This window comes from Mixophyes fleayi, chromosome 1 (assembly GCF_038048845.1).
Source record: "Mixophyes fleayi isolate aMixFle1 chromosome 1, aMixFle1.hap1, whole genome shotgun sequence".
Taxonomy (NCBI): Eukaryota; Metazoa; Chordata; class Amphibia; order Anura; family Limnodynastidae; genus Mixophyes; species Mixophyes fleayi.
Window position 1 is genome coordinate 180,102,142 of NC_134402.1, and position 25,892 is coordinate 180,128,033.

The 25,892-nt window shown below is 39.2% G+C and overlaps 1 protein-coding gene and 1 long non-coding RNA gene across 2 annotated transcripts in view; one reads left to right on the forward strand and one right to left on the reverse strand.

The window, feature by feature from the left end:
* PSD3 (pleckstrin and Sec7 domain containing 3) overlaps window positions 1–25,892 on the forward strand; it is a 444,956-nt gene that overhangs the window by 71,285 nt on the left and 347,779 nt on the right. Inside the window, exon 2 of the mRNA XM_075204582.1 lies at window positions 2,422–3,260. Coding sequence (XP_075060683.1) covers window positions 2,529–3,260 — 732 coding nt within the window. The 5' untranslated portion in view covers window positions 2,422–2,528. The remainder of the gene's footprint in view (window positions 1–2,421; window positions 3,261–25,892) is intronic.
* LOC142145639 (uncharacterized) lies at window positions 3,181–24,574 on the reverse strand. Its single transcript, XR_012689883.1, has 3 exons — window positions 24,493–24,574; window positions 6,355–6,472; window positions 3,181–3,251 (listed from the first exon to the last, which is right to left on the reverse strand). It is a non-coding gene; the product is annotated as an uncharacterized LOC142145639 (long non-coding RNA).

The following is a 25,892-nucleotide window of genomic DNA, read 5'->3' on the forward strand; positions in this document are numbered from 1 at the left end:
GTTTTTGTTTATTTTTATTTTTTTAAGTACAATATGATTTGTAAAATGACATAACGCATCAAGTATATACACTGAAAAGGATAATGTTTGGCAGATCTACATATTTCAGTTATGTTGATAACATAAAAAAAAATGAGGACAATTTTAAGTAAAACTACAATGTACTCATTCAATGTATGCTTTACTTTATGGTAATTCGATCTAGACAAGCTTTGTGTTGTTCACTAAAAGTTCTATCCTCTGTGTGAAAAATATTACAGTGTCAAAAATGAACCTGACTCTGGAGAATAGGCTTGATAATGGAATTATTCTCATGCTGAGGATGGGTGAGTAAAAGAGGACGAAGGTCATCTTTCGAAGAATTACACGTAGGAGAAAAAATATCTTAAATCCAAGAAGTTACTGTAGCCAATCAAATATTATATAATATAAAATCCATGTTTCATAGGATTCCCCAGAATCCTTGATATATAATTATGACCCAGAATAGTGAATCAACAGTAACAAGTGCAATATGTGTAAATTGGAAAATAGATATTTTTATAATTAAATATGAATGTAAATAAATGAGTGGTTCTTATTGGTATTTTCCATGGGGTATGGTTTTACACAGCACAACTTCCCCAGACTAGTACTAAGGGTACTGTGAGACTTCCACTCTTTGCTCAATGTATTTGATTATACAAGGGACAGGCTAGAGATTGTCATAACAGAGTTGAAAGTTCCAGTAAGTAGTGGACCAGTGCTTAGTAGATCATAGTTCCTTAAACACCATCCATGGACCTCCTGCATGAATGATGACAGCACAAAAAACAGGTAACAAAAAGAAACAAGACAGAGAAAGAAAAAGTGTAGTGAGAATATTCATAAAGAGAGATGCCACTGATAAATGGCTGTTGAGGATTGGAATATAGAGAGTAGAAAGTAGTACATGCCAGGTTCTCCATATAATATCATAGTATTACATCTGAGTTTCAGTCAAGATTGACAGAAACGCTTTCCAAATCATTACCTATATGCTGGGGCATTTACTCACGTATATTTGTATATACACTATGGGGATGATGTTATTTGTAGCGTGACCAGTGTTTGGTTTGCTCAATTCATGGTGCTTTACATTTACCTGAAACGTTTTATTTTACTCTAATTAGAGCATGCTAGGCCTCATGGTGTTCTAATTATATTCTTATTAAACTATTCTATTCAATTATATTCTCATGTTCAGACAGTGTTATTACATTTATTATACTAAATACATTGCTTTATCTCTGGCTTCTTTCTGTGTTTCTCACCAAGGCCTTTCTATCACATAGTTGGGTTTTATTTCTTCTGCCTTCAGATACAACACAAAGCAGCTCTGGTGACACAACTATATCCAATGTGCTTGTCACAATTAACTGAGTTGTATTCATAAATCTGCTTATATGACCCAAAGGAGCCGATTCAACTAGCCACATGATTACATAGTAGCCTTACATCATATTATTAATATTTATTTATAAGGCGCCACAAGGCATCCGCAGCGCCATACATCATACTTGCCAACTTTCCCGGGATGTCCGGTAGACTCCCGAAATTCGGGTCGGTCTCCCGCATCCCGCAATTGCGAGGCTAAAAAGACGCGATTTGCGGTGAATTGTGTCATTTTGGCCCCGCTCCTGCGACAAAACAGCATATTTGTTGCTGGGGCGGGGCCAAAATGATGTGTTTGGCCCCGCCCCACCCCCTCCCGCCCTCTAGACACACCCCTCTCCCAGATACAAGTTGCCAAAAGTAGGCAAGTATGCCTTACATGTTTCCACATGATGCGTAGGTAACGGTCTTTGCTCATTCTTGCCTGCACCTCATAGATATGCGAGCCAATATAAGCGATTATATCATTACTGTAATTTGCACAGAAACATAACACACAAGGCTACTATGGAACCTGTCAGGTAATTGAATCACCCCCAAAGCCCTGGTTAAAGCTGCAATAACATCTAAAGTGGTGAACGTTTATAATTATCACTTTAAAATGGCTGTGGATGGGATGTGTGAGCAGCATGATCGACCTTAGCCACAATCTCCCGGATAGTCTGATTAGTTCTCCCGCTCACACATCCCCATCACTGCATCACAGAGCCCTGGGTTTTTGGCCAGGGATTTGAAACAAACCACAGAACCCTGTGAAAACCAACTACATGGAGCACCACACAAGGGAAGGGGCTACTTAGCTGTGAGTGGTAGTACAGATTTTAAAACACAGAAGGAAGTACAAAAGACAAAGCTATACATTTAGTAAATCTTTTAATTCAAATACAGCTTAGATTAAAAAAAACAGAATGATAATTTCATATTTAGTCTCAAATAGTCATTAGCTAATACTGATAGAGTTATTCATATTCAACATAACAGCTTAACAAATGTTGCTTATTGGTCTAGGTATGTGGTATGCAGAAGATGATGATTTCAGGGTGGTCTCGGGAAAGGTTCGGTACTTTTCCATAGTAGGATATACAACTGTCTCTTGACAAGTTCACGGTGAGGAAATGGCAGAGCAGCAACAGATGAAAACTTCCTTCCTCTATATCCAGCTGAAGTCACCAAGCAAATCTGCTGAGCATTCACAGAAGGCGTGTGGCTTGGCAGAGGAAACTTTCTTAGCTACAAGCAGAAGAGCATGTGACACTGGGAGGCTAGATTCCCCTGTCAGAGAAGTAACACAGCCTGCCTGCACTAAGCTAAAGACAGAGGCAGGCAGTTCTGCCCAGAACAGAGTGTCATGTTTAAACATCTGCACAGCAATGAGCAATGGCACAAAGAGAAACCCAACTGCTGCCCAAGGATTCACACTGGACCTTGCCAAAGCCAGCGATACAACTTATCATCACAATCAGGGGACAGGTCTGTGTAACCAGCTGAGAGAAAATGCAAGCTACAAATCTGATGTCCCAGTGACAAGCCAGCATGTTTCAGCCAATAACTCCAGTCCCTCCTCCAGTCACAGTTATGTTTTCAGCTGTTGGAATGTGATGGATCAATGTTCCAGTATAGGAGAGGAAAAGATGTGGTGGAAAGTGGAGGTATGCAAACCCTCTCTGACAAAGACACCCACTCTTTTCAGTCCAGAGGGTAAAAGTTTTCAGGACGCTGTGGTGGAAAAATCTGCTTCGTTTACAGGATTAAGTGACAGATGTTTGGGGAACCGGTTAGAGGGGCAGAAACTAACCACCAGGTACACCATGTCAGTGACCACTGCTTGTCCTGTCAAACTGGAAAAGGTAAGTCATTCATTTATATACTTGAAGTGTCTTAAGAAAACAGATTGTTGCAAAATTGTCCGATAATTCAATTCAATAAGAAGTAAAAATATGTCTCACTGCTGGTAATTACATAACACACACACAAATACACACACTGCAGTTACACAGGCGTAATATAAAATGCAAGAACAAAATAGTAAGCCAATTAGCTTTTTTTTCTTTTCACAACACTACTGACACTTTTTATATTACAATTTTGTACATAATAATGTGTATTTAATTGTTGGCTCACCATTACATTTTCTTAATGAAATGCATCATTTAAAGTATTTCCAGCGGAAGAGACCATTGTCATGTGAAAGCAATTTGCAAATTCTTTATAATTCACCAGAAAGCTGAATATAGTCAGGAGGAGAAGAAGTAACACAATAACTGTAGTTGTGAGGATATCACAACGCTGACACCTAGTTTGGGAATCTTGATATTTAGATTAAATACTGTACATAAAACACAACATGATATCTTAAGTGTAGTATCATAATAATAAATAGAACACTGGTATAATTAAATATAGTATGATCTAAGAACAATCCTGATTCTATTTTGAATGATGCATAATTGATTTTTTTCTGCTGTGCAGGGAAGGTTGGATCTATTTTTACTGGTTTTGATTTGTTTCAATGGAAACATCAATATTACTATAATAGAGGAAACAGTTGATGATACTTATAGTCATTGTATAGATATTGGGCCTGATTCATTAAGGAAAGGAAAGCTATAAAAATGAGTTATCACCTGGACAAAACAATGTTACAATGCAAGGGGTCTAAATTATTTTATTATTTTGCACATAAGATAAATACTGACTGTTTTTTCATGTAGTACACAAATACTTGATAGCTTTATTTGTACACTGAAATTTAATGTTGATCTAGAACATGTCCTACACCAACTATAAAGTTGCCATCACATTTTAAAACTTACCTCCCCCTGCAACATGGTTTTGCCAAGGTGCAAAGTTGTGATTTTTTTTTTTGGGCTTTACTTTCCTTAATGAATCAGGTCCATTGTATTTTAATTAATATGGCTTTATGATTAAATTACAAAAATACTTTTATTTTTGTTCCTAATGATTTTGTTCCTAATGATTTGTTCATGTCATAATCCCCATGAATTGTGTCGGTGTTACTGCTAAATCTTTACCCAGTAGGGAATAGGTGATCGCTGGCTTATGTTCCACATACTTGAGTATAAGACAACATGACTTCACGGCCTTCCACCTTCAGACAACATTTACATCATCTGTTTATATATGCCCTAATTCAAATTTTGGATAATTCTGTTTTGAACCAAGGACTTTATATCTACTAGGGAGATTTGGATAGGGCATATGGTATTGTTCCTATATATGACATAAATGGCTGTGTGGATACAATTGTATTAGATAGCATTATTTATGGCATTATTATTATTATTATTATTATTATTATTATTATTTTTGACTTATAAGGCGCCACAAAGGGTCTGCAGCACCGTACATTACATATACAGAAAACAGAACCAAGACACGGTATGATACAAAAATGTATACAAACACAGGTGACAGGGTAAAGCAATAAGCAATGTATTTAGTAGAAGTTGGCGAAGCACATCTACAGACGTATTTATTAAAGTAGACTGGATATTGAAAACCCGTTTAAGGTGTGTATTTGTTGTCACTTCAGGGTCAGTTTTTATAAGAGGTATTTCATGCAGCAAGGCTCCAAATGTGAGACAATGTCCTATATTGCTCAGTAGTAGTTCTACACTTTAGGCAGAGCATCTCAATGAGTTGTGGTTTGCAAAACATGGCAAATATATTTTGCATACAATACAGTATATATATTCTAGTTTTTAAGAAATGAGGACACTCACCTGTTTCCAGAGAGCTATTCACGCACACAACCAAAATAACCAATGATCCCATTTTGCCTTTCTGTTATGCTTCTTGAGCAGACTATTTAAACACAACATGCAAACTGTTTTCAGATATGGGTTTTACTGTATTTTGTGTATTTTGTGTATTTTAAGTGATGCTATTTGACCACATTTTTCATAAAAAACAAAGGTCCTATTTAAGTGTTCATGAAACCTTATCACACCTAAATAACTATTTAGATTTTCTGTACTTGAAAAATCACTGACTGTCATGCTTGCTATGCATTCCAGAAATAATTAGTGTTAAGCTGGGTACACGCCTATGCAATTATCACACAATTTGATCAGTTATGGCAAGAGTGTGTACGCTCCCACAATCATATTTTATCGTACCAAAATACATTGCATCTGTTGATTTGGTTTTATAAACTTCCTAAAAATTACGATCAGAGATTGAACGATGTCAGGCAAATGTGGAAGTGTGAACATACTTCAGCAGTGTAGGCAGATATCTGAGGGGTGTACAGACATTAAAAGAAATCAATGAAAATCACATGAAAAACTATTTATTACACTTGATCTATAATTACTCTGCTTTATGTAGGTCTATCATAAGATGTTATACAACCATATCCTTGTAATGCTATAAAATCATACGTTTACACTATAAAAATATCTCATATAATACGATGGTTTCTTGCAATTTTGTACAATTAGTATATTGAATAAAATCATCTTGTGTTACATAAATATGTATAAAACATGCAGATCAGTTAGGACCTCATTTAAAGTGGTACCCATGTGTCATTGACCCAATTGTTGTTTTCTTCAGTTTGATCCTGTATTTTTGAGGTCAATCTGTTCACAGATGTGGTCATCCACTCATTCAGCAAACCAAATGTACGATGGGAATTGTCTCTTTAATAAGAAACCAGTAAGGTAGAGTGTATATTTAATAAAAACAAGCATTATTTTAATTTATTTTTTAGTATTCTAAATACGTAAAAACCTTCACAAGTGAAATAACCTTTAACTTAAAAACTAACCCTATTCGTTGCCACCAGTCATTGGAGTGGACTGTGAATGAAGTGTAAGAACACATGTAAATATACTTATTTTGGTGAAATACAAACTTTTCTTATACCGCACTCTGCGTTCAGGTAAAAGAAACATTAGTAAACCAAGGAGCACTTACCGTTCGTGCTGTATGAGGGAGCAACTTATATGGTGTCTTTCTCATCCCTTATGTTATTGGTCATGATCCTTTCTCGAGTCTTGAGTATTACATTTATGATGAAGGGTAAAATGCATCACTAGAAGACATCATTAAGTTAGCCGCTCACATGCCCAAATAATTACCTTATTCCATAGAGCCCTTACAGGCACAATACAACCCTTGTTTAAAAAATATTTAATGTACTTGCTCCAGGTGAGTACAAGGCTTCATAGGTTATAGTTCGTACAAAAAAACTAAATAATTCAGAATGTATGTAATAGTGCCTGAGAATGAAGAATGTTATTTTCAGGGGAAGGGAGTCATATGCAGCCTTCAGTACACATCTGAAAAAACACAACTTAACGTAGTCTAAGAACGCCATATCAGTTGGTCTGGTTCTAATATTGTTGGTGGATAACACCCTAGTGATCACATGTGAATTATACTTTATTCTGTAAGTGCAATTCCCACTTGCTCCCTAATAAATGAGACCTGCTTGATCTATTGCTTGTGTCTCTAATTATGTCTAGGCTACATTTACATTAATAATATAGTAATAATCAAAATGAAACAATAATAATAATGTTTTAAACATAAACATAAGTAAAATTCTATTAAAAACATATACTTAAAAATAAGTGCATAAAAAGGCAGATTTGATGGGTTACACATGTCGGTATGTAAAATGTAAGCGAATGGAATTTGATAGTTTTAAAATGAAGGCAGTAGGAGATAAATATACACCCTCACTTCGACCACTTATCTATATATATATATCTTGGTCTGTCATATAGAAACTTTCATTAAGTCTGTATGAGGATAATGTTCCTAATTGGAATATCCAAAACGCTTCTCTAGTACATAGTTGTCTGTATATGTGTCTCCCCAAGGGGTGGACACTATTTGTTCTTTCCCTGAAACTTAGGGAATTCACTTTTCAATGGTGATGTGAGGTGATATATCTGAAGATATCATTGTTCAGTTTGTGGTTCAAGATATAGCAGGGGTGTTTCAAAAAATGCCAGTGTAAATGTCACAAACACACTTGGATATTACTACAAGGGTTAAAACAGGATTTCCCTGTTCAACAGAATATTTTCAAACTGTTTGAATTTACCACGTGGTATCTTCTTAGGCAGTTGAGCTAAGACTACACAAGTCCTACCCTTCCGATTGTTGACCACTGGTGATTTCTGATCTTTGGTAAACATGCTTGTTTTCCCTGTTGTAGAGGTCCTCCACTCCCCATTCCCCCTTCCCGTATATGTATTCGTCCTTTAACCGGGGATCTCACCCTCATTGACATAACCTGGTTAATACCCTGGAGTAAACAACTACCATTCCTTCACTATCCCATATCCCTTAGCCCCTATTACCCCATAGGATTTTTTCTCTTGTTTAGGGATGTTCATGATTCCTATACATTCCATTATAATATCGTTATTGTTCATAGTTATGCACATAGGATGCCTGTTTCGACTAATATATCTAACCAATTTTTATTCTGATAAGTTAAGCTGATGTTATCATTTATATTGTGATGTCTTAATTTATGTAATCGTTTATATGTTCAATGTCCTTTTTGTTGTTGTTTTCTCTTCTTTAAAACCAATAAAAAGAGAATTTCAAATTTACCACTCAATCTTGCCCTCACTTATCACAAATGTTACAGATGTAGATGAAACACACTCCAAAGAATGTCTCTAACCTCGACATACACTTGTACTAGGCGAGTGTCCAACTCTGCAACATTGCCCGCATCCGTCTCTTCCTCTCTCAGGATGCCACCAAAACTATCATACACGCACTCATCATCTCCCGCCTTGATTACTGCAACCTCCTCCTTACTGGTCTCCCCCACTCCCACCTCGCACCCCTCCGCTCTATACTCAATGCGGCTGCTAGACTCATCTTCCTTTCATGCCGCTCCTCCTCTGCCTCTCCTCTCTGCCTTGCATTACACTGGCTCCCTTTCCCCTACAGAATCCTTTTCAAACTTCTTCCCTCTTGTCTCCACACCTGTTCTTCTACTACGCCTCTTCTGCATTAACCTGCCTGGAGTTTCTGAAGTATTGGTATTTTTGTTTATTGTTCTGTACTGTCTCACCCTGTATAGTCTACTGTTTGCTTTGTGTATGGTGCTGCGGAAATCTTGTGGCGCCTAACAAATAAATGATAATAATAATAATACTAGGGCAATAGGACACTAAAACTCTTTGCACAAATGTACACACTGGCAAACTCTATGCTCTTTGTTAGCCTAAAGGTCTAACACTTCATAGTCTGGTATTCAAAGAGTTAACACGGTTAAGCAATTGAAGGGTTAACACAGTCAAGCAATCAAAGGGATAACACTGTATACCTTAGCATTCAAAGGGTTAACATAGAAAACAATACTTATCTTCTTAGAAGACTTTGGACATATTACTCTTAACAAGGACAAATGTATAAAATGTTAGATTTAGTATAAAATGGTACAGGACATTGGCTATAACAAAAAAACATATAATAATGCAAAATAAATGCGATAACATAAAATAAAGGGATAGAAATGCAGAAAACGGAGCACTTGTGTAGATCGTATAATTTGTATACCGGGGTATGGCAGAATGAAATTGACAGCTATCACTTGATTCCCCAAAAATGGCAATGTCCCATAGCATTCAGGGATTTTAAACATGTTCAACTTGGATGCTGCTCAGAGGGGCAGAGTATATACTAATATGTGAAGGAAATCCGCACCTGGGTCTGTTCCGAAATAGTCCAAAATACTTATACCTGTCATATCTTTTCTCTGACACATTATAGATACTCAATTCACCATTTAATAAACAGATCATAATTTGCCATATAATTGCATATCAACATATTATATGTGATTATTATGTCACATGTCCAAGAGATGGTTTCCCTGTACAGCTATTACATAAGGTGTACCTAACACACCTTATGTAGCTTCTGTCCCCAGGTTTAGATTGGCACATATCTTCAAACATGAAATGCGAAGAAGTTTGCTTTGCAGTTTTATATTGTCTATATAAATACATAGGCTCTGTGTGAGGGGTGATGACAGCTAGTATCTTTGAAGTTGCTTTGAGCCCCTCATAACTTCCTGTTAATTGACAATACTAAAATATTTCAATACCAATGTTTCACAAAAACCTTAACTTATATAGTTAACCTAAATCAATGGCTGATAGCATTAGCAGATGTAAATCCACAGACTTTGTTTAGATCCTAAGATCCTGTATTCAGCTTTCAGTGCGAAAGACTTTTCCTTTCAATAGAGCACAGATGTGCCTGCTGTAACACCTGGACAAAGCAAGGTGGTCAATCAAATTAGATTAACTCCTGCCCTGATTGTCCTCAAATGTGCTTGCAGGTTAGAAACCAAATTGTTTTTGTGTTGAATCATACAGTCCTATTTTATTTCAGCTCTATAACCATAATAAGCATTCAGTATACGTCTGTCCTCCATCATATCATCATCTTCCAATTTCAGCATTTTCTTTATAATCCACAGTATGCAAACTTTGTGGGAGTAGGGCACTTCTTAATACCCCCCTCCATCTAATGACACAATTCTTCATATCAGGGGATTGTTAGATATAATCTCCTATTTTAAGTAATATGTAGACCGCTGGAGAGAAGGAAAAAAACTTGCAATAGAGGTGATTTAAGACATGGTATCCTTATTGTCCAAATGGAGGGATGTAGGTTCTGGTGGCAACATTCAATTGATCAGATGAAAATTGAATTTTATATGGTAAAAATCATATAAAATGCACTTACAATTTCAAAATAATTGAACGTCTATGATGTCCACACACACACACACACATATATATATAATATGCCAAATGTATATGTGTGCACAATTTAGTTATTTGTGCATGGAGCTGTGTAGATGAGGATACATCTTATATACTGGAATGGAACTGTATATAGTGGGCATACTTTTGTATATTTGTAAATTAGACTACATAATATGTCGGTCATGAGGTTATGCTGAATGTGTGCATGCATTGTAATATGAGTAACTTAAGAATAGAGATCTAGGGGTAAATTTATCAAGCTGCGGGTTTGAAGAAGTAGAGATGTTGCCTATAGCAACCAATCAGATTAGCTATCATTTATTTAGTACATTCTCATAGGTAAACCGAGAGGGGGTTTTCTAGTGCCTGGAAACCCCCCTCACAGACTGCGGCACTGTATGCTTGACGTGGCTGAACCCCAACCCCGGGACCAACCACTTTGCAGCTTGTGTGCAGATTGTTTATGTCTGCACTGTTCACAGCCATCTCTCCCCTGCTGTGTGTCCCTGCCCCTCTCTCCCATGCAGTATATCCCCGCACCTTTATCCCCTTTGCTGTGTCCCAGCCCGTTTCTCTCCCACTGCCCACATGTCTCATGTGTACAGCAGGAGGACACAAGATACAGCACTAGATGAAGAGGGTGAGTGTGAGAATGTGAGAATGTGAGCGGGAAGGGGGGGTTCTCATGCACTTTTAATGTAAGTGAGGGAATTTAATGTATAAGTACAATAGTTCCTTTGTAAACATAGGCTTAGAGGGACTTTCAATATAAGTGTGTGGGGGGGATTTTGATGTGTGGGGGGGTTTGTGATGTGGATGGGGTGTGAAATATTAATTTTAGTAGTAGGTTAAAAGTGGGAGCTTTTAATTTATTTGAGGGGTGAAGACTGGAGATTTTTAATTTAATAGTGGGCTTATGGCGGACCCATTAAGGGTGGGATGATGGGACTATTCATTTGATGCTGGGGTGGTTTGGGTGCAATTAATTGAATGTGTAGCTGAGATTGGGTAGGAGGAGAGCTATTTCTAGTGAATGCTAACTATTTAAGGTTTCGTAGGAAATAGGTTGATTTATTAAATATACCCGAGGTCTCGCCAACGAACGATACCAGGAACTGGTTCTGCGTTGGCACGTGTGCAGCTCTCCTTTGTCTATGCTCCAGCTTCTTAGGAGGTGTATTTTCTGTCTGGTTCATGTTTCGTGGTAGATCATGGCACTTTCCATTTTCTGTTCCCTCAAACTCCTCCATCAAGGCTGGACTTTCGGCTGGTGCTTCAATTGCCGACATGTCTCCTGGAGGGTCTGCTTGAACAGCGAAAAGGCTCTGCCCAGGATTAAAGGGTATGACAGCTTTGGGGCAACGGCCGCTACCACTGTTACTGTCTGTCCATTCACAGTAACAGGCAAAAGAGTGCTGTCATATTCCTCGGCAGTCCAATGGACACAGAGTACCTTCACTTTGGGCAGATTATGCGTCAGTTTCTCTGGTAATATGGAGCTGGAAACCAAGGACAGTTCACTACCCGAATCTACCAGAGCCAGCACCAGATGGTGATCCACAAACACAGTCACGCGGAAAAAGCAGGACTTCCCTGTAACCAGACTCATTGTACAGCAGCTCGGATAGGTTGGTTATGTGAGCGCTAGGGAACAATTCATAGGTTCTAATAACGTTGGGCACTGAGCCCTCAAATGTCCAGACTTTTTTCATGACATGGAAATTATTACTAGATTTTATTTTTTATTACTCATTTATATGTACTGAATATACAATTACTCTGGACTGTGGATACATGGCTGAAATATCTATCCACAGTAATTCTATATCTAGTATATATAAATCAATGAAAAAAATTAAATCTTATCATTGAAACATGTTATAGTTGCCTGTAAAGCCACTGTTGGTGCCTATAATGTCTCAAGTTGTTAAGTGGTCTTGCCCACACGCCATCTACTGACTGACCATGCTTTATTCAGCGGTGTGGCGCCGCTCAGCTACTACATATGCTATTACGTGGGCCCTACTACTGGATTGCCTGTGGGCCCTTTATGCACCAATCTGACAATGGCTGGATGCAAAGTATTTCCTTTTTTCCATGCCACACATGCTATTTACATGCTATTAGTGGCTTCACTTCAGCATAGTACATTAAGTTTGACAGGATGAACCGCAAATGCCACCCTGTATGTTATTGCTGGGAACCAGCTAGACTTACTTTGCCACCGTTCCTTTCGTTATAAATGATCCAGTCCCACTCCCCCCCCCTTTGTCCATGCAGGCAACCAGTGTGACATGCCCCCACGATTTGGCTCCTGGTCCGCAGTCTCTTAGGGTTACCAGGGGTGACCTGGTGGATCAGGCTCTTCCTGCCGAAACAGTCCATCTGTATTGCTGTGAGCCTTTCCTTGCTTGTGAATTATGTGAAAGCCATAAATTTGGAGGGCAAGGCTCCAGCGCAGCAATCTGCCATTTTCCCCTGAGGTGTGTTGTAGCCACTTTAAATGATTATGATCAGTCACCACAGTAAAATGTCATCCATACAAATAAGGTTGAAGTTTTTTCACTGCCCAAACAATGGACAAACATTCCTTTTCAATTGTGGCATACCCCACCTCCCGATTTAGCAGTTTTCTGCTCAAATATGCCACAGGGTGTTCCTGCCCATCTGGCCCCACCTGGCTAAGAACTGCTTCCAGTCCATACTGTGATGCGTCATTTTGTACAATAAAGTCTTTGTCATAATTGGAAACATACACGTATAAGTTCATTCCTATGGGAAACAAATGTAAAAGAATTAAGTCTAAACCAATGTGGCTAAATCAAAAGGTAAGGGAAGAAATGCAAAGGAAGAAGCGTGCATTTAAATTGTTTAAGTCTGAAGGGTCAGAGGAGTCCTTCCATAGGTATAAAGAATGTAATAAAACATGCAAAAAATAAATTAGATTGGCTACATTAGAAAATGAAAAGCAAGTTGCAAAAGAAAGTAAGCCAAACCCCAAAAAGTATATAAATGGCAAAAGGATTAAAAAAAAGATAATATAGGACCTCTAAGAAGTGAGATGGGTGAATTGATAAATGATACTAAGGAAAAAGCAGAGGTATTAAACACTTTTTTTTCTTAAGTATTTACTAGAGAGGAACAAATGGTAGAAATAATACATAAAAATGGAAATTAAACCATACCATTAATTAATACCTGGTTGTCAGAGGAAGAAGTCCAAAGGCGACTGAAGAATATTAAGATAAATAAAGCTTCAGGTCCAGATGGCATACACCCAAGGGTCCTTATGGAGCTAAACTCAGAAATAGCTAAACCGCTATTCTTAATTTTCAGAGATTCAATCTCGTCAGGCTCAGTACCAAGGGATTGGCGAATAGCAGAAGTGGTGGCGTTGTTTAAAAAGGGGACGAGATCATAACCAGGGAATTATAGACCTGTAAGCCAGACATCAATAGTGGGGAAGTAAACCAATAATATCAAAAGATGGAGGAATAGTCTAGCGCTTCCTTTCAACGGACATAAATATGTTATGTAATTAATCAATTCACTGGATAATATAATAAGAATATGACTTATCTAGCCCATATATCGGAAGTCTCTTCCAGTTTTATACTCCAGTAACAAACAGGGTCTAATGAGTCAGTTCATCCATCGCTTTTTTCCAAACCAATATATAGTTAAGTGTGACTCTCCAGCCTGCCGCCTCTATATATATATATATATATAAGATTTATAGGAAATTCTCCAGTTAATCTTCTCCTATAGATCAAGTATATTGTAAGCTCACATATGTAGTCAAAGCGATCATCATATAGGGAGAAACAGGAGAAAAAGACACGCATAGTGTAATTCCGTACATATGCATTAAATGACTCGTGAGTGAAAAAATATAAACTCACATTTTTTATATAATATCAAACTGATAAAAACAAATATAAATCCACACACTGTAGGAGTAAACTCATACCAGATGAAAAGAGGTAATAGGCATCCAAAACAAGAAGCTAGCACCCGGGCTGCCACTGCCATTCCTAAAGTGGGACTCCACAGGTGTACCTGCTTTATACCAACGCGTTTCAACTTTAGACAGTCTTTTTCAGTATGGAGTTGCCGCACTCTGCACTTTGCTCAGAGACACTGGACCAGTTCACTTATGAACTGTGTCCCTTGATCGGTTGGGATCTCACTAGGGAATTCTTCTCTGCTATTTACTTCTAGCAGCGCGTCCACTACATTTTCCTCAGTAATGGAGGACAGAGCTACAGCCTCTAGATACCGGGTGACGTAGTCAACCACGGTGAGGATGTATCTGTTCCCTGATCTACTGGGCACAGGCAGAGGACCTACTATATCCACAGCCACTCACTAAAAAGGTTCCCCAACTATTGGCCAGGACCTGAGGGGAGCACGAGCACTGGGGTGTCCAAGACGCTGACACACATCCAAGGACTTACAGTAGGCCCGGACGTCATGTGACAGTCAGAAAAAGTTCTGTGTTAGGCGCTTCAGTGTCCCGTCTCTTCCCTGGTGTCCCGCCATAGGGATTTCGTGGGCAACTGACATCAGTAGCATGCGAAAGCCCCGTGGTACCACCAGTTGAACTTGTTTCCGGACTGGTCTATCCCCATCTACCTTCCTAGCTACACAGTACAACAACCCTTTATGTCAGGTCACACTCCCCACCTCCATCGCTGGAAGGCTGTCGCCAGCCTGGCGCCTCATGCCTTCCAGTGAAAGATCAGAGAGCTGAGCTGCCCTGAGCTCTTCCCTGCAGCCCTCACTATCGTCTAAGTCAGGATACGCTGCAGGGGGGTCTAGGTTGGGGTTACTAGGGTCAGTCAAAGTGGGGTCAGTCAAAGGGGGGTCACTGTGGTCTGCTATACTCACCACTGGAACTGGCATACTACTAGGGACAGGAGCATCACCGGACACCCCCACAAGATCAGACTGACAAGTGATAAGATCCTCTGCGTTGCTAGGGGATGTAGTCGTTCCAGAGGCAAAGGGCTGGCTGTATCCTGAAGAAATGGCAGATGTGGTCTTTTCCTCTGGGCTGGCTGAAGCTGTGGTTGCTGGTGATGGCTGTTGTCTAGCAGCTGTGGACTTTTCCTCTGGGCTGGATTGTGCAGGTGTAGATCCTGAAGACTGTAATTTAGCAGCTTGGCTCCGGTTAATAGAGTTGAGAAATGCAGTCACAATTCCACCCCCAAAATTTTTGCCCAAGATCACATGAGTTGGGAGGCCATCCATAACAGCAACATATCGCAACTCTTGGCCATCTCCCCAGTCCAGATACACCCTTGCTACAGGCACTTCCTTCTCTAGTCCATCTACCACGGTAACTTTGGCAGTGCGACCCTGCAATACTGCAGCAGGATCAATAAGATGGGGGCTCACTACAGTTATGGATGCCCTTGAGTCTCTCAACCCTTCTCCCTGCAGGGGTTCCACTTGCACCGGCTGCAGGTTCCCCCACATGTTTTTGGGGGGGTCTTTTGGACAAACAAGTGATTCTCTCCGCTGAGTCACCTTCAGAAACGCCATACTTGGGCTGACAGGGGTGGAAACAGTCTCTAATGGCTCACCTTCGCCAGTTTGGCAAGTCAGCCAGGCCCCAGAATTCGGATTAGGGACATGAGTCTGCAGTGCTGCGGCTATGGGACAGTCCATCTGCAGGGGACCAGTTTTCCTACAGTTCTAGCTCTTCCTCTCCAGCCTGGGCTCCGATGGTCTCTGATAACTCCCAGGAACAGGGCGGGGCGGTGGCTGGCGAGTGGTACCCCAAGGGTTAGGTACTTGCTTTTGGGGGTAAGTAAAATAGGAGTGTCCCCCTGATTGTACAGTCCTTTGGGGTCAGCTGTTAACCTGACTCTTTTGCCAGTGTGGCCTGACAGCCACATACTGATCCGCCAACTAGGCCACTTTTTCCAGAGTTGCTGCGCAACGGTCCAATACCCACTCCTTCACTTCTGGTACGCAACGGCGGTGAAACTGCTCTCTTCAAATTAAGTACACTTAATCTTCCCAGGACTTCGCAGGACATCCAATTAATCCATCTTATTGCCAACTGCCGCAACTGGTTGGCAAATCCTTTTAGCTGATATGGGTGCTTTTAGCCAAGTCCTGAAACTTCTGCGGGTAGGTCTCCGGGCTAATAACATAATGCTTCGGTAGGGCCCGTTTTATCACATTGTAGTCTGCACAGTCCTTTGAGTCCACTCCACGATAAGCTTCCACTGCGCAATCTTGTAGCGTGGGAAACAGATATTTTGCCCACTCCTGTTTGGGCAAGTCATGGAAGCTACAAGATATTTCAAACACCTGCAAATGTCCATCAATATCTCCAACAGTGTCATCAAATTTGGTAAAGTGAAGAACCCAATCTGGGTGCAGCAGTTTACTGTTCACAGGATTGGCAATACCGTCTCCTCCTGGTCACTGTCAGCTTACTCATCTGCTGACCCGTTCTGTGCATTCCAGGCCTTCAGTGCATTTTTCATTTTGCTCCTTGTCGCTGTATAAGGAATTTCTAACTTCTTCGCTTGGCATAGTATCTCAAGGTCCGCCTTGGACATTTTACTGTAGTTAGACATTCTTTGCATTCTCCTGGCTGCAGATATTCCTCTCCTGAATAACTCGGCTCTCCTAACTGTTGCACGAAAAGCCACCTGGAGTTATCCCACCACTTGCCACCAGAAATCTGTGACAGGATGGACTGCCTAAGCCACCCTGTCTGTTGTTGCCTTGCATTATCTGAGATGCAGCAACGCCAGACTGCCAGGCAGCGGCCCCCTGCTGGGTATACAGGCAAAACAGGTGTTTGTCACTTCACATAAAGACTTACTTAGCATTTCCTGCTTTCAGCAAACAGACTTTCTCTAGCAAAGTTACAAACCCAAATAATGACATTTCCATAAAAAACACATCCCAATGTAACACAATAAGTGCATTACAAATTATATATTGGTGCCTGCACCTCTGATTGAAATACATTTCTACAATAAGTTATTTATATGTGATCCAGTCACATTAAGTATATAAGCTTTCACAACACTACACAATAAGTATTGCTTGCTCACTGCAGGGTGTGCTAAGAAAATAGTTTTTTAAGCTGAGATTAGTGGAAAGTTGTGTGTCACAATGTAATTTTGCACAGAATAGAGAACAGTGTAACAGGTTCCCTGGGGCAGAGGAAGCCAGGCACACTCTTCACCTCACACCACCCTGCTTACACATATTTCCTGGCTCAGCACATGTGTTCCACATGATCCAAAACACGTCTGCAACCTGTCAGCTACTGCAGGAGCCAAATATATGCAGACAGTGGTGAAAAAATGCCAGTTGGCTCTCAATGTATAAGACTTTATATTAAACATAAGTAAAGCTGGGTAATGAATTTCAGAGTTCTTTGCTCTCAGGCTTAGATCGTTATGCTTTTAACATGGAAACAGTTAGAAACTCCATAACCTTATTATTATCTACATAATAATGACATTTTAAAGCCAACTTTGGATATTTGCCACAGACAGAAATTAATATTATAATAGAATTTTCATGGATTATTTTTCCTCTGATATACGCTGTCTCAGATATTGCAGTCTAAAGTTAGGCACATACTGTACATCAACTGGCAGTATACTGCAGCATGTGAGGTCCCTAAAACAATCACAATTCCCAATACCGTTTGATGAAAATTGATAAACCCTATTGGTCTGTCTGTGTGGACATCTTCAATGGCCTCTTGGCCTAAATGCCAAATAGCCAGATATTGTCCATTTCTGCACATCACAACGAGGCTCCAGTGGCACTTTGCAGTTATTTAAATTCCCCACTATATGTGTTTTCAGTAAATTCATGGTATTTTACTGCATGTATATTGCTTATGCAAAATAAGTGGTAATTTATGAAAATTAGTGCTTAGGTAACTGCGAAACAATTAACTGCTGTAACACATAGCAACCAATCATATGCTTTAATTTTTCTATCACAGTTTATACAATGAAAGGCATACATTTGATTGGTAGTTGTAGATTACAGATTTTCGTGTGCTTTGCTTCTCATAAATGTTCCCTCAATATATTTAAAACATGCATGAGAGACAATGAGCAACATCATGCTTGTCCTTATTTATATGCAGTGAGATGTCATATTTGTTACTGTCTTTGTCAAATATAAGAATCAATGGCATATCAGAAAATATATTTATCTGTTTATTTAAAATATAACATTTTACAAAACAAGTGTATGACTTGCAGGATTAGATATTTTTTCTCCATTCACATTACTGACATGTTTCTAGTTCATAAAGAATCCACAAGGTGGCGTCATAGCTATAATATGCTCCTACGTGCAATTGCTGGACATATATTATTGCTTTAGTTTAATAAATGAATATATGGAGACAATTCTACTATATTTTAACAATGGCATGCTTAGAAGACCAATATCATTTATATTTTTCTGTTTATTATTCTACTGTTTAATCGTTTATTACCAGTTGAATTAGCACTAATAATTTAGATTTATTGCTCACTACTGATGAGTCATTCTGTATGTCACCAGTCAATTACATGTTCTATCAAAAGTTGCAACTGGCGCCAGAGGGATTTTCTTGGTTTCCTTGGAAACCAGACACTTTTAATGTAGCCCATTGGTACTGCTCCTAGATATATAAATATATATTTACATTGATATGTATTTCTTTAGTTGTAAGAGGATATAAATATCTCTTGAAATACTGAAATGACAATTTTTGCACCCCTTTGTGTGCCAAAATGTGCACCAATACGGTGGGAGAGAGCGTGGTAATTTTAGAGTCAATTGTCTCTGCTTTTATTTGTCTGTTTGGTCACTTAAATATATCCATACTGAGCCTGATTCATGTTCGGACTTGTGTCCATTTGCGTACAATATCTTGCTTGGAATAGCTTTGCGCATACTCAAAAATGGACGTTACACCATTGAACGCAAATGCATGCAATTCACGTCTGAGCACAATGACACTTAGGACAGTCTACGCCTTGAGAGGTGGAACGGGAGAAAGAAGGGGCGGTTTAACATAGGCAATGTACGGTCAGGGTGCTCTGAATCAGATGCGGCCAATTCAAATCCAGGGTTATGGTTTCAGCCGTATCATTTGCATTCACAATAGTGCAGGTGTAAATGACGACCGACAGTGATTACTGACACGACAGTCTTTGATTTAAAAAGTACATATATGCGGCCACTAGCTAGCACAGAACATCTGTATGCAACTAAAATAGATTATAAAATGCATTGAATGCACAATATGCATTGAAAGTATCTTTATTTATGTATTTAATGTTAGAAAAACCAAATATAGTTTAGTAAAAATATTTCTATAAATGGTTATATTGTTAAGAATTTTTATTTTTTAAAATACATGCGTTCTACTGTGACCCTTTATTATACATACGCATGTGTGTATACAGCAGTCTGTGTGTCTACGTATAGCAAAATACTGTTTAGCCAGATCATACTTGCACCAAGATTCAAATTGAAATGTATCTTGAGATACTAGTCTCTCCCTCTCTGTCTGTCACCCTCTCTGTCTGTCTGTCTGTCTCCCTCTCTGTCTGTGTCTATGTGTCAGTGTGTGTCTATATTAGGGAATTTAGACTGTAAGCTCCAATGGGGCAGGGACTGATGTGAATGAGTTCTCTGTACAGTGCTGCGGAATTAGTGGCGCTATATAAATAAATGATTATGATGATGAGGATGATGATGATGAGATACGCTTGGATATGAGCATACTTGCCTACTTTCAGTAGGCGACATTCGGGAGAGGTGCGTGACTAGAGGGCGGGAGTGCCACGAGTAAAATGCCGTTTTGTCGCGGGTGGCGGGGCCAAAATGATGCAATTCAACCGAGAATTGCATCATTTTGCCAAGGGAATTGCAGGATGCGGAAGAAATGCCAGCTCTCCCGGGAGTCTGGGAGACCGACCCGAATTTCGGGAGTCTCCCGGACCTTCCGGGAGAATTGGCAAGTATGGATATGAGTTGTTATAAATCTACTATATAAAAGCCTAGTGGCGTGTGTCTGTGTGTGCAAAAAAAAAAACAAGCTGCAGCACCAACTGCTGGGCGAAGTTATACACTGACCTACTAAATTCTTAGTGTGTGTGGAAAAAAAACTCAGAAAGGGCTGAAATTTGCTGCAGTGCCACCTGCTGGGCGGAGTTATACACTGACCTACTAAATTCTTAGTGTGTGTGGGAAAAAAAACTCAGAAAGGGCTGAAATTTGGTATACTAAGATGTTTTTAATTTGTTAATTTAATTTGTTAATTGTTAAAAGTGTTTATAAGGATTTTAAAAAAATATATATATATTTCTTGAAGGAGAAGTGACATTTGGGAGTGGTTGGTGGTTGTCGGGGGTGACAGTGGGGAGTGGTTGGTGGTTGCCGGGGGTGACAGAGCGAGAGGAGTGTGATACTCAGGACCGCTGAGAGAGATCCCTGTGTCTGAATAGACATCTGGATAGATGTGGTGATAAAGATGAAGGATGAGGTGATGGAGAAAAATGATGAGGTGGTGAAATGTGGACAAAACCACGTTAAAAAAGGGCACTTACGTCGGGAAGTAACGCTCTTCCCCTGAGGAGGCCTGGCCTAGCCCCAAATGCATGACAAGAACCTTTTTAACACCTTAAGTAGCTTGATTTGACTAGAATGCATGAGTATCATGCACGGATTAACTTGTGTATAAACAATTCTTAAATGCTTAGTGCACTGCAAGTTACATTATTTATAAATGACATTTAATTACATTTAACCATTTGTTTTGGCACACAGGATGTGTACATGAATGTATCTTTAGTGGCTCATACTGACTACAATGGGTATATTATATTTCCCCATTTTTTATGCCAGTAGTACAACAACAGATCAAGTCCAAAAGCAACAAAAACCCACTTGAATGTTAATAAGCCTGGTCAGTCACTTCCACAGCATGAAACAATGCATATTTTATTCAATGCTGTATGAAGCCCACAACATTTGTAGAAGTGAGCCAGTGTTCCTCAAATACATTCCTTAAGCCCCCTAGTGGATAACAGAAGAAAAACAAATTCAAAACCTAAAGGGTGTAAACTTTAAAGAAATCAAGTAAATTAAGGAACCTATTTATTAAAGAGCCAAAAGACAGGGTTTTTTCTTGCTTCTCCTTATATAAGAAAGATTTACCTCCAACTATAACCGTGATGGTATAATTCGCCATCTTTTGCCAGCGAAACCCCTTCCCATTGTTTTGTTTGGGGAAGCCTATTTAATAAATATCGCAGCGGTAGTCGTATTGCTTCAACACTTCTTCTATTACTGCTATCTCAGGATCTCAGCTGCCTCCAATGCAGAGAGCAGAGCAAATTTCTGTAGTATCCCAGCTGAATAGAAATAAACAACTCTCTAAGTTTAAAACCCTTTCAAATAGTGTGTGCAACTATGCCTGCCTGTTATAGCTATAAAGGTACTAAAAATGTTTTGCTATCAGCTTGACCTGCTTAAGCATCTCATAGAGCTCTGAATGAGAAAACTATCTGGTTATAAAAAATAAATATTTATTCAATCACTTCAGGCATAAGAAGTTATTTACTAACCAAATGCAAAAGAAGTAACTAAAAACAATCAATAAATCTAGTGCAAGCGATGAGCTGTTTAATTGCTTGTGTAACAGGTGCAAGGGAAATAACAGACCTCAATGAAGCATTATTTTGCTTGAGCTGTTTTACTGCTGGCCGTACACACTGCTTGCCGTTTTCAGCAGCTGCCAGACCTGAAAATTTAACTGTGTGACAGTATTTTTTGATGGGTTTTTTTAAATCTGCCTTTCCTGGAGGGCAAATATGTATTATTTATATTTTATAAGTAAATGATAATAAATAAAATAGATAATTAAATGGGGTACCCTGAGATTATATAATAGTAGTTATATAAACCTGTCCAGCTAAGAAGCCAAACCTATTATTTTGATGTTACTGTTCATCCAAAAACAATCAATCAACAATAAATGTTTATTCATATATGAAAAATATGTATATTTCTCCTTTAATTTGCAAAGCTATTTTTTTATGATCTGTTTACATACGCTGGAGCTTTCCTGATTCCTCTTTTACCGAATGACGTTATTACCAATGCCTGACGGCTGCTGCACACCACTAACAAAATGTCCAGTCAGTCATAATGTTATAGATGTTTGCCCAGGAGTAATACCATGGAACAGGGAGTAGGGGGTTCATAGCATTGCAATAGCAGGTGATAGTGTTAGAAATTGTTTTATTTTAACTATACATCTATATCAAGTTTGCCGTTTCATACTGTAGGCCCACTTGTATAAATGCCTGCCACTGAACCCTTTGTTCTTTCTCTAATAAGAAGATGGTTGTCTGTGTTATGATGTGATTAATTAATATTAATCAGTTCCTTAACTGCCAGAAACTTAGGGCATTTCTAACGTTTATAAATCACAATTTCAATATACAAATTAAGAAACTCCCCATGGCAGTTCTTAAAGTGTTAAATATTATATCATACTTACCAACTTTTTACTCTCCCTCCGTGAGACGCCGGAGTGGAAGGGAGATGTGAGGATAGAAGGTGGCAGGGCGCAAGGAGTCACATCGTATTTCACCGTACCAAGCTCACACATGTGAATAGATGAATCTTACATGTCATTTCATTGTTTTTGTGTATTGTTCCATTTTAAATAAAAAGTGTTATGTAAAGAACATTTTCAGTTTATTCTAGCTGCCTATAAACATTTGTTTTTTGTTTATGTTCAGGATCAGAAAGTCTTTGTTGTATTTGCCAACTTGAAAATGCTTCAAATGTTTTTATGCTCTAAGTGATTCAATCACACTTTAGACTTGCAATCTAAAAAGCATTAAGTTTGTTGGATCAAAATATAAGCTGCTGTTAATAGGCATCCATGTTAAGGACAGTCAGCCACATTTTTCAGCATTATTGCCATGTGCTGTTTGGGTGCATTTTGGGGGCTTTTGTAGAGCTGTAACCGTGCCCCATACAAAATTTGGGGGAGGGCCCGGCAATGCAGGTCTACCCTTTCATGGTCTCTGCTCTGCTCTAGAATGTAAGCTGTTGCGGATTGGTTCTCTCCACCACATGTGTCATGTCTGTCTCCATTGTACAACCCTATCGTCATGTTGCTCTCTGCTCATTCACACACATGGAATTTGTATTTGTTTCCATACAAGCTGTAATAGCTAGCTCATGATTATCCATGTGTGTGTTATTATTGTATTCATGTATATGTTATTATGTTTATTGTATTTATGTTTGCCATATCTCTAAGATGATTGTTCAGCACTACGGAATTTGTGGCTCCCTGTAAACATATATTGCTGATGATGCTCTTTTGAAATGCATGGGGCCAGCGCATGTGCAGTGAAGCTCCAAACAGGCCATGCCTGCACATGGGCCAACCCCATACACATGTTCATTGGAAGCATTGCCCCCCTCACCTCTGGGCCCCATAGTGAATGCATCCTCTGCAGTGGTGGTAGTTCTGGAGCAGGGAGTAAAATCAAATATTCAATAAGACAACATGGTGGCACAGTGGTTTGTATGTTCTCCACTATTTAAGAAATCCTCCCTCTAGATGATAGCTTTCTTCGGCACTCGCTATCTCTGGGTCTATCAGGGGAAACTTTTCCTGGCTGCTAATTTAACATGGACAGCGGCGGTACAAGTATTGCTGCTGTCCTATAACTACCACCATCTCAAGATGCCGATTTCCAAGAAATACTGCCAGATACTTTTTTTTTTTTCTTCTTGAATCTGGTCCTGGAAGCCCAACTCCGGGCTTTCAGTTCCAGTTCCATATGTGAGCCGGCATGCACAAAGGATCATTACACTGGTCTGGTCAGCAGTAAGAGCTGCCATCCTGTATCAGCAGGGAGCTGAGCACAGCTCAGCTGCCCCAACGATCTTTTAACTATAGATTGGACGAAAGAAGATTTTCTATCTTCATTAATGACGGATCTGGGGCAGGGACTAATGTAAATAATTAAATATTCTCTGTAAAGCACTACATAATATGTAAGGAGTTATATAAATATAGGATAGTAAATAAAAGATATAGCAACCTTCTCCACTAAGCATTTTACATGTACAATTGTAAAAAGTAACCCTTAGATTAATGTATGACTCCAATGTGTGGCTTCTGTTGTAGGTGAATGAATTGCCTCTTCCCAAAAGAGTTTTAAGAGTGTTTTCACACTTTATATGGATAAGTGCCGGGATTCTAACTCAGAGCTTCTACCTTCGGAGACTGCTGCTCTGCTGACTCAGCTATTCTGGCTGCTGGATGGTTCCCTGTCCTTGCTGTGTGTTCTAGTTCATACTTTCACTGATCTCCTGATGTTCCAGCATGTCTTAGCTCCTCCTCTTGACTTCCTATAATAGCCTTGCCTGTTCCTGTCTTCCTTACCAGATTATTGTGCTTCTGCCAGTAATCTAGTTCCTGTTCCTGTCGCTGAATTCTACCTCCAGTTATCCACTATTTGTTTACCAACTTCAGTTTGTCTTTAACTATGCCTCTGTCTGAACCCTTTGCCTTATATGCCTGGCTGTGTACAGAACCCGGCTGCCATTGACCATCCTCTAGAGTCCTGCCTTCCTTCTGGCCTCTGGACTCCAATTCAGTCTCCGGACCGTTACAATAAACATCAGATTCAATTGTCTGCGATGTTCCCTTTATGGGGTGCGAGCAAAAGTCAGCATTATTTCTGCAAAAAAATTTGCACAAGGTAACTCGCAACTGTTCCAGAGGCAGCTCATGCGGATTTTTTATTAATTGAATCTGCCCTTAAGAGTCTATTTGTACATCATGTGTAGTCTGCTTTGGAGTTCTCAGTTCCATTTCTTCTTCATCATCAGATCATAATCTCTCTTATCTGGATTTACAGTTATGTTATTTGAAACAGATTGGCATGCTTGTTAGCTGTACAATTTTGGTCACGCTTAATTTCATTCTTCAGAATTTCCTGAATACAACGCTTGGTGAAAATGACTCATCAAAAAGCACTGTGGCTGTTACCATTACTTCAAGAGCAAAAATTAAATCCTCTAACTCTGTTGCTTGGTAACAAAAATAAATAAATCATTAAAATCAACAACTAAAAATAATATAAGCAGATTTCTTATTTCCTTCAATATACATATAGCAACCACCACTTACAATGGGCTGTGTTTTGCAGAAGGACCTTGTGCAGTTCATCCCCTGCATTAACAGCAACCAGACCAGGCTATGAGCCTTCACTTTAACTTTTATTTGGGGTGGGAGGGGGGAGGACTAAGCCTGGCTTTTTATTCATTATAAAATTTATTTTTTTAATATGCATTTAAAACACCAGTGATCATCATGAAGTTGTTTATGATTGGTATATATTTTATGAAAGGTGTGGTTCTTGAGGTTCTTGGGGCATATTTTGATAGAAATCAGAATGCCCATCTACCTCAACAAGGTGACCTCATTCAGATGAGTATCTACACTAACAATACATAACATAGGTACATACCTCTGTCTGTTGCATATGCATAGAACCTGCTGGTAGGGCTTGGCTGAAAGCTACATTCATTAAAGACACCTATATATATATATGGGTGGGGTGCTTGCCTAAAGTGAAGGTAGTCACAGCGTCAAAGTGCTGTACAGGAAAA